A 14,717-nucleotide genomic window follows, 5' to 3' on the forward strand; every position below is an offset into this window, starting at 1 on the left:
TTCCCAAACCACCACCAATAACAGTCTATAAGGTAGGAATAATAAAAAATATCCATGACTTATTGAAAACCATTACTACGAACTACACAATTAAAACAGTGAGCTATGAAACAATTAAAATCCAATTGTTCGAAGCGGATCACTTTAAAGTTCTTATAAAAGAATTAGATGAAAGAAACACCCAATACCATACATTCAGGCCAAAATCCAAGAGAACATTTAAATTCGTATTAAAAGGATTACATCACGGGACGGATTTTAACACCATCAAGGTAGCACTAGCTGAAAAAGGCCACGAGGTCATAAATATTCACAATATACGACATCACACGACAAAACAACCTCTGCCTATGTTTTATATAGACATAAAACCTAATGGAAATAATAAGGCGGTGTATGAAATCACCAAATTAGAAAATAATATTATTAAATGCGAACCACCACATATAAAAAGAATTATACCACAATGCACAAGGTGTCAAGCGCACGGGCACACAAAGACTTACTGTCGCAAATCATATAGATGCGTAAAATGTGCAGCAGAACATAAGACAGGAGATTGTACTCGTAAAGTTCGCGATGAAAAAGTGAAATGTGTTAACTGTAACGGAAATCATCCAGCGAACTACAAGGGTTGCGCAGTTCACAAGCAACTACAGCAGAAACTCTATCCTGCCTTAAGGGAAAAAAGGCATCAACAAAAACAATCCAATACTACCAATCTACCACTACCCACCAGAACAAGTCAACCAGACATAACTTATGCCCAAATAGTTGAAAATGGTTCAGCACAAAAACGAGAGACAATATCTCAACCTACTGAAACTAGCAACATCTCAAGATTAGAAAATATGATGGCCAAACTAATGGATCAAATGAGTACGATGCTTGGTCTACTCACAACCGTCGTAAGCAAACTTGCCTAATGCCTGAAAGCAATAGCTACAAAATCGCCGTCTGGAATGCCAATGGGCTCCAACAACATGCCAGGGAACTAAAAATGTTCGTAAATGAACAAAATATTGACGTTATGATGGTCTCCGAAACACACTTTACGGACAAGAATTATCTGAAAGTTCCTAAATATAAGCTTTATCATACAAATCACCCTGATGATAAAGCACATGGAGGTACAGCCATAATAATTCGAGATGATATAAAGCATTTCGAAAAAGAAAAATTCCGCAAAGACTACCTTCAAGCCACCAGTATAACCATAGAGGAAGCCCATGGACCATTAACAATTTCTGCGATGTATTGCCCACCCAAACATAACAACAAGGCAGAACAATTTCAAGAATTCTTCAGTACGCTAGGTAATAGATTTATAGCAGGAGGAGATTATAATGCAAAACATTTAATGTGGGGTTCAAGAATAATAACCTCTAAAGGTAGAGAACTGCTCAAAGCCATAAGGAAAGATAACTTACAACATATCTCTACTGGTGAACCAACATATTGGCCTTCAGACAGAAATAAAAAACCAGATACAATAGATTTCTGCATTACAAAAAATATTGATCCAAAAAAGTGTCAGGCAGAATCATGCTTCGACCTGTCTTCTGATCATTCACCAATAATAGTAACAATTTCTTCAAAAATTACCATCAAAGATAAACCCCCTTCTCTGTGCAATAATAGAACTAACTGGCCCTCATTTAGAGAAAACTTAGACCAAAATATCTCTCTAAACTTACCGTTACAAACTGAAATGGATATAGAAATAGCAGCAATAAATCTTACAAAAAAATATACAGGAGGCAGCATATTCCGCGACTCCCAACAGTGAAACATTTCCAAGAAAAAATACACATATATCATGCACAATACAGAAAAAGATAGCAGAAAAAAGAAAGTTACGACGAAATTGGCAACAGCAAAGGACTGAAGAGAATAAAAGAAAATTTAATAGGGCCATAAAAGAGCTGAGAGATCTAATCCAAATCGAACAGAACCAAGGCATTCAAGAATACCTAGAAAACTTGACCTCAACTGAGGCTACAGACTATTCGTTGTGGAAAGCAACAAAAAAGCTTAGGAGATCCCAGCAGCATAACCCACCTATTAAAACAAGCGAAAATAATTGGGCGAGAAGCAATAAAGAGAAGGCCGACATTTTCTCAAAACACTTAAAAAATGTTTTTAAACCTTTCCAGTCTCAGCTACATAAAGATGACGAAAATAAAATTACTAGCTTTCTAGATTCGCCATTTCAAATGGATTTACCGCACGAGAAATTAATGGTCAAAAAAGTTAAACATACAATAATGAGAGAGATTAATATTAAAAAAGCTCCTGGTTATGACTTAATTACTGGCAAAATTTTAAAAGAACTATCAGAAAAGGCTATAAAACTATTAACATATATATTTAATGCTATGCTACGAATTAATTACTTCCCTAGTATCTGGAAAGTAGCTAAAATATTAATGATACTTAAACCAGGAAAAATACCAGAAGATGTGACCTCCTACCGACCTATAAGTTTATTACCAATAATCTCGAAAGTTTTCGAGAAATTATACATAAAAAAACTAAACTATATAATAGAAAAAAGAAAAATTATTCCAGAACATCAGTTTGGCTTTCGCAATAAGCATGGGACTATAGAACAAGTGCATAGACTTCCAAACATGGATATTATGCGTTTATGTTTATTTATGTTTATTTGGACAAACCAAATAAACGCCGACCTAAATGCCAAAAGATATTGTTCGGCTGCTTTCCTAGACATATCTCAGGCTTTTGACAAAGTATGGCATACGGGCTTGCAGGTTAAACTAAAGAAACTTCTCCCTCATCCGGACTATCAGCTACTAAAATCGTATCTCACTGACAGACATTTTATTGTAAATCAAGGCGATGAACATACCGAATTAAATCCCATATATTCAGGAGTTCCGCAAGATAGTGTACTGGGTCCAGTACTGTACCTTCTGTATACGGCTGATCTGCCCACCACAAAAATAACTACTGTGGCAACATATGCAGACGATACTGCAATCTTAGCATCCCATGAAGATCCAGTCACAGCATCAATAAACCTACAAACCCACCTGGAGCAAATACAATTATGGTTGAAGACATGGCGCATTAAAGCCACTGAATCAAAATCCACGCATATAACGTTTACCCTGCGTAGAAGAACATGTCCACCAGTAAATATCAATCATCGTCAACTCCCCCAAGCAGAGCATGTTAAATATCTTGGTATGCATTTAGATCGACGCCTAACCTGGAAGAAGCACATACTCTCTAAACGGAAACAACTAGGACTAAAATTATATCAAATGTATTGGCTCATTGGGCGCAAATCCAAGTTATCATTAGATAACAAGGTATTGCTGTATGAGTCTATACTCAAGCCCATTTGGACATATGGAATTCAACTATGGGGTACCGCTAGCAAATATAATATATCCATCATTCAACGGTTCCAAAATAAGGTGTTGCGTGCAATTGTTGATGCTCCGTACTATATTTCAAATAAAGTGATACAACGCGATATTCCTCTAGAATATATAACGAGTGTAATCCAACGTGTTTGTGTGAAGTACTTCGAAAGAGTGTCAGTGCATCCCAATGTACTCGCTAATCAGCTAAATATGCGACGTGATAGTGAAGTGCGTAGACTAAAACGTTTAACACCACCTGATCTGATTACTGGACATATGTAGAGTTTAGAATAAGCATTAGAATAAGACTAATTAATTAAGATAATATTTTATACAGAAGATTGCTTAATGAAGTGATTTTCTACATGCCATGTATATATAATATAGACATAAGAAATACTTATTGCCAATAGGGCAGATTGTGGACTCACGAAGAGTAATAAAAAAAAAATTTCAAGGAAGCACCAGAGATTTTCTATCGAAAAGTATGTAGTGTTTATGGTTGTAAATGGTAAAGATGAAGCGGGGTAAACCGACATATTTCGTAAAATGAAGCGCTACGGAACTAAACGTCCACTATAAAACAATTAGTAATAAGAATTTTAAAAGGCTGAATTTTCATTTTTTGATAACTGCTGACACGAACTATTATCAAGTAATTTTTGAAACGAACGAACGATTACGGAAAAGTATTTGATGGATTCAAAAAGAAAATGTTCATCATGTGGAGCTCTCGTAACCAGTAACTCAACTCTCCTCTACCAAATGCAATGCGATTGGAGCATAAGCCTCAAAATAAACAACATATATCTTTATGACTCAACAAAATTTGAGAGATTAGCGCTAAATTTTGATAACCTGTAACCCCATCCAATTTTTTAACCATTCTAAATTTTAAAATTAAAAATAAATAAATTACTTTTCAATAGTCCATAATAATACAACAAAGATCGACAAGTCTTGGATCTTAGAAAGAATCGGATATGAGTTATCAAACGTATAGGATGCTAAAACAAAAGCTTTTAATTTACTTGAAATCTACTTTAAGCTATCGAAGAGAAATGGCCATGGAAGAAATCACTGAATCGCTGGTTCAGACGATACTTCCAGTTCAGTTCCACACTAATATAACCGAGGCCCCAAAATGTCATCACGTCAGCAGACACCTAACCGATTTCTTAGAATGCCCAGTGGCAAATTGCACCTACTGCTTAACCAATCTTGCCCAACTTGACGGAGTGACGGATGATTTTACCTAACGAATTGTACACAAGAAACAATTACAGCAGTAGAAGAGCCTGTCACCTTGAGCACTGCGGATTCCAATCTCATTTTACCAATTTCCCTTTGAAAATTAATTTTCTCAATTAACAAAAAATAGTAGTAACAGTACTGACATAATATTAGACCTATAAATACATTTTAAACTGCCGTTGATGTTGATGCACGACATGTGGTCCCCATAAGTTTTTTCGCTTTCGATTATCAGAGTGAACCCATTTTTCATCACCAGTAATGACATGATGCTAAAAACCTTTCCGATTTTTGCCGTTGAAGCAGCATTTAATAAATGACCAAACGCTTTTCAATGTCTCTTAGCTTTGGTTCATACGGCACAAAATAGCCAAGCTTTTGGATCATTCCCATGTTCTTCGAGCGATTAGAAACGGTTTTTTGTGTTATTCCCAACAATTCTGCATATTCTTCTTGCGTTTTATACGGATTATCATCGAGTAATGCCTTTAAATATTTTTGGCTGTCCAGAACACCCTTTATCTTCAGTGTCAAAATAACCATCTTTAAAAAGTCAAAACCAATATTAACCTATTGAAATCAATGGAACATGGTTGCCATACGCTTCAAACAGCATTCGTTTTTCTTGAAATTTAAGTAAAACTGCCCACAAATGTGATTTACTCGATGAGATTTAATAGACAGTAACATTATCTCTTGTAAATCCAATATGTTGATAGAATAAAAGCATGACAGAAAATGAGCAATAGTTCGAAGATAAAATAAAAATAATACAATACAATTAATACGTTTATTATTCAAAAAAATAATATACTTTATAAGTTAATGACTAACAATGTACTAATTATAACATCTAATGATTTCACCGCAGCCAGTAAAACTAATTTTCAAGCAACGTAGATAGAATTATACTATTTAAAATACACCCTAAATATATTTTGAAACGGCAGTTCCACACAGAGAGTTAAAATAGTTGCCAACAATAGGATTATACTTAATTCTCCAGGTGGTAGCTACAACATTAAAGCATTATGCGTCAAAAAATCAAACAACAAATAAAAGTAAATAAAAATACCATAAAAGAGTGCTTAAACTCTCCCACGTGTCTAGTAATCCCCACATTGTAAAAAAACACTGGAAACTGAACGAGATATACAGCGTAGGCAATTTTCGTAAAAAATTGAAAATATTTCCATGTTAATATGTATTCGAACAGGCCTTGAAACACACCGTCATCTCTTTCATTTAGTAAATATTACTCACTTACCATTAACTTTCTTTTCGGTTGAAAAAATGATCCATGCAATTGTTGTACCCCATGTAATTGGAGCCACTGCGCCATAGAACGCGGCTTCCCATCGATTATATTTATAGTCTCTAAATGATGTATTAAATGGACCAAACCACGTTAAAAAACCTAATATATACATAATAATTCCAATATAAAGATGTCTACCCTAAAATCATAGTATTTTAATTTACCGTTCTCTATTTCATGTAATCCTTACTTTAGACCTTGTGGAGAAACTTTTATGTGTACGAAGAGTATACGCCAAAAGAACACCAGAAAAATATATTGTTGCCCTATGAGTAGGTAAAATATAAGAATAATCTGCTGTGCGAAACATTCTTGAAACACTATATAAGATTCTCTTCAGTAACATTCTTGTATATTTTAACCAAAACTTACGGTATTCCAAAATGTACAATATAACTTAAATTATATTTGACAATACTCCAAAATCGTAATGCTGTTGATCCAGCGCTAAGGAAAACTATTATATAAACGCCTTTACGTCCAAATTTATATAAGAGACTAACAATAAAGGGTGTAATCAAAAATAATTGCATATCTATACCCACTTGGTGTGTATGGGTCAAACACTTAAATGAATATTATTATAAGCAATATAATAAATTGATAAATTCAAAACTTACCATATTGTCAAAGCCGAAATAATTATGTATAAACAAAATATTCCTGTACATATATTTTTTACACAACTCTGCGTGGTGATTTATTACTAAAGGCCATAAAGGTCCTGAGCCCATAAGAGGTAATAAATACGTACATATCAAAATAATACTAAATAAACTGGGAAGTATTCTAAAATAAAATTTAACTTGAGGTATTCTGTCTAATAGAATTATTTAAAAAATGATACAATATAAACAAGTCGGAAACATAATTGTGTGGATACTGTACAATTTAAAAAATGGCGCTTTTTTCAATATATCTACATTTCCGTAAAGAAGAAGAAAATAACTTAACCTAGTATTTAGCATCTATCGTATCTATCAAAAATTTTCTTTAACAACGAAAGATAAAGGCGTATTCTAATGTGAAATAAAAATAAATAGAGAAAAATGCCTCCAACAATTCAGAATGGATCCAATCCGGTAGAAAAGCGTCCAGAAAGACCCACAAAACCAGTTGAAAAAAGGTAAGTTTAATTCCTATTACTTTACCTGTACCTTTTAGAAAATATTTTTTCTAATTTTAGGTCCGACTTAATATGCAAAGTAAAATATTGCAATACACTTCCGGACATTCCTTTCGATTTAAAATTTATATCATACCCCTTTGAATCTTCAAGATTTATTCAATATAATCCCACTTCATTAGAAAGAAATTATAGGTATGAAGTTTTAACAGAGCATGATTTAGGTGTTAGTATTGATCTTATTAACAAGGACATTTATGCTGTGGAGCCCAAAGCAATCTTAGATGCTGCAGATGAAAAACTGCTTGAAGAAGACACTTTAACACCTCAAGATTCAAAAAGGTCAAGACATCATGCAAAATCTGTCTCATGGCTGCGTAGAACTGAATATATTTCCACGGAACAAACCCGGTTTCAACCACAAACTATGGACAAAGTGGAAGCCAAAGTTGGTTTCAGTATTAAAAAGTCATTTAACAATGAAACACTTTACATGGACAGAGATTCGCAGATTGGTGCTATTGAAAAAACATTCTCGGACTCTAAAATACCTATTGAAAAACATTATAGTAAACCTAATGTTACGCCGGTTGAAATATTGCCTTTATATCCTGATTTCAATTTGTGGAAATATCCTTGTGCACAAGTTATATTTGATTCAGATCCAGCTCCGGTAGGTAAACAGGTTCCTGCTCAAATAGAAGAAATGTCCCAAGCTATGATAAGGTAAATTTTTCTCTCTTCTGTTTAAACTTTAATAAAACCATATTTTCTTTCACCAAAGAGGTGTGATGGACGAAAGTGGTGAACAATTTGTGGCTTATTTCCTACCAACTGAAGATACATTGAACAAACGCAGAGAAGATTTCACCAACAATGTTCCATATCAAGATGACGAAGAGTATGAGTATAAAATGGCCAGAGAGTATAACTGGAATGTTAAAAGTAAAGCTAGTAAAGGTATGGTTTTAAATGTATTAAATATTTGCTGTGTCTAAGTATAGTTTTTAACAGGTTATGAAGAAAATTACTTCTTTGTGGTCCGACAGGATGGTATATATTATAATGAGTTGGAAACGCGTGTAAGACTCAGTAAGAGAAGGCAGAAAGTTGGTCAAGGCCCCAGTAACACCAGACTTGTTGTCAAACACAGACCAATGAATGCTAATGAATTCCGAATGCAAAGATATAGAGAAAAACAGCTGGAACCACCAGGAGAGGAGGATGAAGAAATGGAGGTAGAAGAACAGCAGGAAGAACAGGATGAACAACAAGGCAATGAAAGCCAAGGTGAATCTGATCAAGAACAGGATAAGGAACATGAACAGGAAGCTAAAGAAAGTGGAAATGAGAGCAATGCAGAAGGCAGGACATCCAGAGCATCATCCAGATCATCAAGAAAGTCAAAATCTGCCTCCAGGTCGAGATCCAGATCACCCTCGGAATCTCGTTCCAAATCCCGTTCACGGTCTGCGTCGAGGTCTAAGTCAAGGTCACGCTCCAAATCAGTTTCAAAATCTCCATCAAGGTCCAGATCCAGATCACGTTCTTCGAAGTCCGCATCACGATCGCCTTCAAAGTCACGATCCAGATCTCGTTCAAAATCCAAGAGCAAGTCACAAAGTCGATCACCTTCTAGATCAGTTTCAAGATCTAGGTCAAGGTCTAAATCAGGCTCCAAATCTCGATCAGGTTCTGAATCTCGTTCTGGCTCAGGTTCAGGATCCGAAAGTGAATAGTATTTTTATATAACATGATATGAAGATTTTTTCAATGTAATATGTTTTAACATGAGACTTAAATAAATCATACTTTTTAAAATTAATATTGTTTAAGCAAAATTATCTGTACATACTAAAGGAATTACATATAATGAATGTGATATATATGAATTTAACGAGACTCATAGACTTACTATAAAAATTAAAAGAATGAATTATGAAGATAGATGTAATTCCATATGATTTTATTAAACACCAATTACCTAAACAATCTTGAAATTAATCTCCGTTTGAAGTTGATTGTCCCCTTATTTCTATCCATCTCATTAAAAACAGTTATAGCGTTCAAGAGACCGCTAATTAATAGAAAACAATCCGTGTATAAAATAGCATTTCGTCCAATAATAGACCATGCCATGGCCTGCGTCTAAAATATTTATCTTTTTTTTTAATTACTCACTCGTAATAGTATAAATGTATACTTGAGCTAAATAATTTCTGTTAATATATGGATTATATAGCAAAGCCATAGTTTTGTGAGACATCAATAAAGCAAGTGCAGACAATGCTCTAATGCCATGGACGCATTTAATTCCGGTACCATTAGAATCTATTGTAATTAAAGCTTTACAGTTCTTTTGTAAAGCAAAACCAAAATATAGCTGCATAATTTTATTATCTGAAACGATAGTAAAAATATAACTAAGATAAACCGTAAATTAATACTTACCTGTAGTAATGGATGGTTTAAATTGATAAAAACATGTGGATGTAGACACTAAAAATAGTATCAGAATAAATAATTTTAAAGTGGCCAAGCAACCAAAAGAATGACATTGGTGGTTTTTAAAGGTGTCTTGGCATAAACCATCTCTTATATTTGAATCAACTTTGAGCTTCTGTTTCACAGCCATCATAATGTCATTAGGAGTACAATTACGAGGTACACACAAGCCCCATTTTACAAAAGTAAACCCAGGAACCCTATGACCCGGCTGTATAAATATAAATAATTAATAAAATAATGTAAATTGTATAATGATCATACGTCATAAAATGTATCTCTGATGCTATAAAAGGACTGAACCAAATATTCATATTTAGCAAAGCTTCCTTTCCAAAATATTCTCAAATCGATATCAACTAAGCAGTACCATGCTTTTGGTACCTCCAAACACTCATCCATATCACCATACTGATTAACATTTCCTCTTAAAATACCGGATGGTACCTTAGCTGAAGCATCATACACTGTAATATTATTACATGTTAGTTCTATGCCTATTAAGAATTTTCAATATAACTTATACTTTTCATAGATAATAGATCATTTTCATAAAAGCCACTGAGATACTCTTCATAGCTTTCTTGACATGTTCGTGATATATTCCTAACATTATCAAATATAGTTAAAGGAAAAGTTAACCATTGCTTATAAATATCGATTTTGCCTTTAGGTAATTCTAAAATATTTTAAAATGAATAACGTTTATTAATGTTCAATACTATTAGATAATCCATATGAGAAATATACATAATTGTAACGTCTATATACCCTTCACTTACTTTTGCATGTCCCATTCACCAACGCAAGGCCCGGGTGATGTCGCAAGGCATCAGAATATGGACAAGAAAAAAACGCAAGAACAACCAGCGGCACGAAACGCATTCTGTAAATGTTTTTAACAAACTTAAAACTTCTGCAAACGTAAGAGGTGTATTTCGCAAAGGCGTATAGCTTTATACCACGTTTAGGTACAACTTTCCTTAAATTATTTCAAAACACTATTTTAATATTGAATGTAATGCTGTACCGCTTTAAATTAAAAAAAAATATTAGCAAAATACTGTAATTTGTTCGTTTAAACCCTATTATTCTTCTAGATAATTTAATCTTATTAGTTTAATGAACAAATGTTCCAAAATGTCATAGCTAATTCTAAGATTAATTTAAATATATCCTATAATGTCAGCTAAACATATTTCAACATTTGCATATAAATCATATACTATTTTATTTCGCAAAGAAAGAAATAAAAGGAAACAATAAAGTAGAAATATCAATATTTGGAAAATAAATTTAGAATTTATGCAATTCTTTTAAGTACATTATTTATAATAATAACTGATAATAATTTTAAATACAATATGTACTTTAAAATAGTCAAAGAAAAATTTTAAAATATTTTTTTCTGACTTTAGTTCCGAAAAGAAACACCAGTGGGATTTAATAAATTCATATTCTAACCTATAAGTAATTTATGTTTATCTTCCACGTTTCCCATAAACAACAAAATGCAATTACTGGAAAAAGAAATGAAATTCGACGTAAAGAAAATAGAAGAAATATTGCGTAGTGAAAATAAATTCATAACGAATTTGTTATCAATAGCAGCAGTTCCAGAAAGACGAGGTATTATATATATTTTCATTTCAAATATATACTTATATACTTATAATTTTAGACGAAGATGAAGATAACGAAGATGACAATCAAAGTAAAAAACAATTTAAACTAACAAATTCTGGTAATAAAACAAGAGCAAAATCATTACAGGAACTAGAAGAAAGACTTAAAGCCATAACAAGTAATAAGAAAAAGCTATCCTACAAAGAAAAGTTGACCAAGAAAAATCTAAAAAATCGTCTTAAAAAGAAAAATAAACAAGATGAGAGGAATGCCAGATTAAAATTGGAGAGAGCTGTGAAATTAACCGCCAAAAATGAAAATGATGAGTCAAAAATGAAAACTGAGAGCAAAGTTAAAGGGGAAAAAGACAACAGGCCTATATTTAATAGTCAAAATAAGTTGGTTTATTCCAAAATAGATTTTGCCAACTTAGGAAAAAGAAAACAAAAGAAACAAGAGAAGAATCCAAAAAAAATATTAGAGAAACTTAATGAAGAAAAAGAAAAATTGGACAGACTCGAAAAGGATGGTAACATAGCAGAAGTGGTACAGATTAAAGAGAAAACAGCTTGGAAAAATGCATTAGCCAAAGCTGAAGGACAAAAAGTTAAAGATGATCCTTTACTATTAAAAAAGTCAGTAAAAAAGAAAGATCAAAAAGTGAAATCCAGTAAGAAAAAATGGGATACTAGAATTAAAGGTGTAGAAAAGGCAAAAGAAGAAAAACAAAAGAAAAGGAAAGAAAACATTGACAGAAGGAAGAAGGATAAAAAGGTGAAGAAGATGAAAAATGCAGCTAAGAGAGGAAAAATTATACCAGGTTTTTAAAGAATAAATAATACAAGTTTTTCTTTTGTAAATGGAGTTTTATTGTGCAAAAAATTTGAATTAAGTATGTTTTAATAAACACCTTCAACACCTAAATGTAAGATCTATAAATATGGAAGTCCCTATTATGCAGACTTTTTAAATATTCCTTTATATGTTTACTTTTTTCTTTAATGAAAAGAATCTATATCGCTACAAGAGCAGTTAGACGCAGTTTAGTGGTTTCCAAATAATGCATACCCCTATATAACAGGTGCTTTATCTAAACAGTGTCTTATGTTAGGGTGAAATTTTTCAAAAAAGGATATTTGTAAACCACTGTAGCAGATGGTTTAACTTAATATTAAAAATGAAGCCTTTATATATTAGGCTACTGCTCCAATTAAATTAAACATTCAGAAAAGCAGTTAGCCATAATTCTTAACATATCAGGTACTCTAACTAAATAAATACATAGCCAAAATAGGTATCACAAAATCTTATTGCTACTTACAAAACAAGTAGACTAGAAAAGTTTCAAAAATATCACATAATCTTTGGTTTAAAACAAAACGGCAATCAAATATTTTCCAGCTGTTCACTTACCAACATTTCATTATATATTGCTTGAGAAATAAAGCAGAACATTTTTAAGGATGTCCTTATTATATGTACACTATGCACTACAGGTAATCCTTACTGGATTGTGTATTTTTTAATCATACTATAATACTGTGCATTTGAATCTCTTTAGTATATGGTAAAGCTGTAACAAAATTTCTGCTTTATTTAGCTCGTATTTGGTTTTATTCCAAGTAAATCAAATGATTTTAGACACAAATATGTGGTTCTAAGACAATTTTTTGGTATCATTAGAATTTTCCTCCAAGAGTTTGGCAACCATTAAATCTTCAGTAGGAAAATCTGAGATTACTGCAATATGAAAAGCCATATTTGCAGCTGCTATGACATATTCACATAGAGCAAACATGCTGAAAGCTAGGAAAATATTACATCACAATAAATTTTATCTAAGTAACTCAATTTTCCCATACCCATTCGGAAGCAGAATAAACGATGCTGAAGGAAGAAGAATATTAAGCCAATAGTACACAGTATAGAGAGTACAAACAAATCCTTCTTATATTTTAATCCAGATTTAACTGATTCCATGCCTTGTCTTGTTCTGGCAGCAAACTGGGTTCCTTTAATACAGGCAATCATATGTCCTAAACTACTCACCATAAAGGTAATGAACAGCTTCTCATGTACAGCTAAAACATACTTTTGTATATCTATTTCCCCTTCTTAATATGTCTACTTACGATAGTTTTCTCGGTTAGATATATAAGTGACGCCACATAATGCTGCAGCCTCAATTAAATTTAAACAATATGCAGTATTTAACCAAAGTTGTGCTTTATATTGCAGCTAAAATGAAAATAATTTTTATTAATATCAATATTTTCAGACTTAAAAAATACCGTAGGATCTCCTAGTGGATTAATCATGTTAAATTGATATGCTTTATACACAGCAGATATTATTACCCTTGGTCCAATATGAAGTGCAATACTGATTCTCCAAATATACTTCTGAGGGCTGATACCAGTCACTGCACTTATGGAAGGTACAATATTAAAAACCTACAACCTTCCTATAAAAGAACCTTTATAATCTTGAAAGATACTTACTTTACAATGGGTTTCATGAACATCATCATACTGAAATATATACGCAGATATGAAACAAACTATAAGAGCTCCTAGAGGTATAGAAACTGTACATAGACATACATATTTAAAATTAATTTTATAGTGAACTAGGACATTTTTTCGATTTTTTGTTGTTTCAACCTCCATTTTTCTAAGAATCTTTCGAACGTTCAAATTCAAATAAATAAAACGTTAATAGCTATAAGCGTAACATGTTTATATGACTAAAAATACATTTTTGCTTATAACATAATTTTCTTAAATTTTAAATAAATGTCAACAAAAATTGGGCTATTGACGTAACAATTCGGTTGGAACGGTAACAGAAATACTTTAAGTGTGTTCCGAATCTTTTAAAAAATCAATTATCCCTCAGTAAATACTTATTCTTATCAACATAACAGCTTGAGTTCGAAAACCGAGATTTTATTTATATATTAATTATTCTTACGGTTTTTCTAATTTCTTAGTACGTTCGGAAATAGATTTTTGGAAATGACATTTGACTTTAATCATTAAAAAGGGATGATGTATTTTGTTGTTGTCTTTTAATAGCAACTTTTGAAATTAAGTTTGATTCATAATAAACTTGTTATAAAAGTGTCTAGTTTAGAATAAACAAAAGTTTTACTGATTTATATCTGTCAGTCACAATTACTTCTGTCAAACGACAAAGTTTTTGTTTGTGTGGTGTATATATTTTTAAATTTAGAACTATAATCTGTTGACTCGCAGTTTTGGAATAGTTTTATCGGTAAATAAAAAATTGGAACAGTTTTTTTATTAAACTGTGCCACGCGAAAGTTGTCCAAGTTTCACTGTACAATCGTAGCAGTGGGCCTTATGCAACAACTGGTGAGTAGGATTTAATACTTTATTTGAAGGTTAACTTTGCATTCATTAATACAGCTTGAACAAAGTGGCAAATAAACATTTACAACTTGCTAATTATTTAAAACATTACCTCTTGT

At 32.3% G+C, this 14,717-nt stretch overlaps 5 protein-coding genes across 9 annotated transcripts in view; 3 read left to right on the top strand and 2 right to left on the bottom strand.

Moving 5' to 3' along the window:
* Positions 1–5,425: 5,425 nt before the first annotated feature.
* LOC143196451 (nose resistant to fluoxetine protein 6) lies at positions 5,426–10,612 on the bottom strand. The gene is made up of 12 exons (XM_076404134.1): positions 10,381–10,612; positions 10,125–10,277; positions 9,863–10,065; positions 9,545–9,809; positions 9,297–9,493; positions 9,078–9,241; positions 6,588–6,756; positions 6,340–6,533; positions 6,158–6,287; positions 5,917–6,106; positions 5,725–5,867; positions 5,426–5,662 (listed from the first exon to the last, which is right to left on the bottom strand). The coding sequence occupies exons 1-12, from the start codon at positions 10,481–10,483 to the stop codon at positions 5,561–5,563; spliced, it is 2,013 nt and encodes a 670-aa protein (XP_076260249.1). The 5' UTR covers positions 10,484–10,612; the 3' UTR covers positions 5,426–5,560.
* On the top strand, positions 6,899–8,918 carry atms (RNA polymerase II-associated factor 1-like protein antimeros). Its single transcript, XM_076404144.1, has 4 exons — positions 6,899–7,093; positions 7,154–7,819; positions 7,878–8,053; positions 8,108–8,918. The coding sequence occupies exons 1-4, from the start codon at positions 7,017–7,019 to the stop codon at positions 8,830–8,832; spliced, it is 1,644 nt and encodes a 547-aa protein (XP_076260259.1). The 5' UTR covers positions 6,899–7,016; the 3' UTR covers positions 8,833–8,918.
* Positions 10,613–11,055: 443 nt separating the features above from the next.
* Positions 11,056–12,084, top strand: LOC143196486 (surfeit locus protein 6 homolog). The gene is made up of 2 exons (XM_076404194.1): positions 11,056–11,227; positions 11,280–12,084. The coding sequence occupies exons 1-2, from the start codon at positions 11,110–11,112 to the stop codon at positions 12,050–12,052; spliced, it is 891 nt and encodes a 296-aa protein (XP_076260309.1). The 5' UTR covers positions 11,056–11,109; the 3' UTR covers positions 12,053–12,084.
* Positions 12,070–14,040, bottom strand: LOC143196492 (post-GPI attachment to proteins factor 2-like). 3 transcript variants are annotated; one of them, XM_076404217.1, is made up of 5 exons: positions 13,726–14,040; positions 13,582–13,677; positions 13,357–13,462; positions 13,087–13,305; positions 12,070–13,030 (listed from the first exon to the last, which is right to left on the bottom strand). In XM_076404217.1, the coding sequence occupies exons 1-5, from the start codon at positions 13,891–13,893 to the stop codon at positions 12,882–12,884; spliced, it is 738 nt and encodes a 245-aa protein (XP_076260332.1). In that variant the 5' UTR covers positions 13,894–14,040; the 3' UTR covers positions 12,070–12,881. The 3 variants fall into 3 exon arrangements, with proteins under 3 accessions (XP_076260332.1, XP_076260323.1, XP_076260342.1); XM_076404208.1 differs by having other exon boundaries at positions 13,516–13,677; XM_076404227.1 differs by having other exon boundaries at positions 13,516–13,651; positions 13,726–13,888.
* A 216-nt stretch (positions 14,041–14,256) lies between these two features.
* rdx (BTB/POZ and MATH domain-containing protein rdx) overlaps positions 14,257–14,717 on the top strand; it is a 37,348-nt gene continuing 36,887 nt past the window's right edge. For 2 of the 3 annotated variants that reach the window (XM_076404165.1, XM_076404173.1), the window contains exon 1: positions 14,257–14,601. The gene's annotated coding sequence lies outside the window, so the exon portion shown is untranslated. The remainder of the gene's footprint in view (positions 14,602–14,717) is intronic. The other variant, XM_076404182.1, reaches the window with a different exon arrangement.

Source organism: Rhynchophorus ferrugineus, unplaced genomic scaffold (assembly GCF_030347505.1).
Source record: "Rhynchophorus ferrugineus isolate W39M unplaced genomic scaffold, kcgeb_rfMv2 rfM1, whole genome shotgun sequence".
Classification (NCBI taxonomy): domain Eukaryota; kingdom Metazoa; phylum Arthropoda; class Insecta; order Coleoptera; family Curculionidae; genus Rhynchophorus; species Rhynchophorus ferrugineus.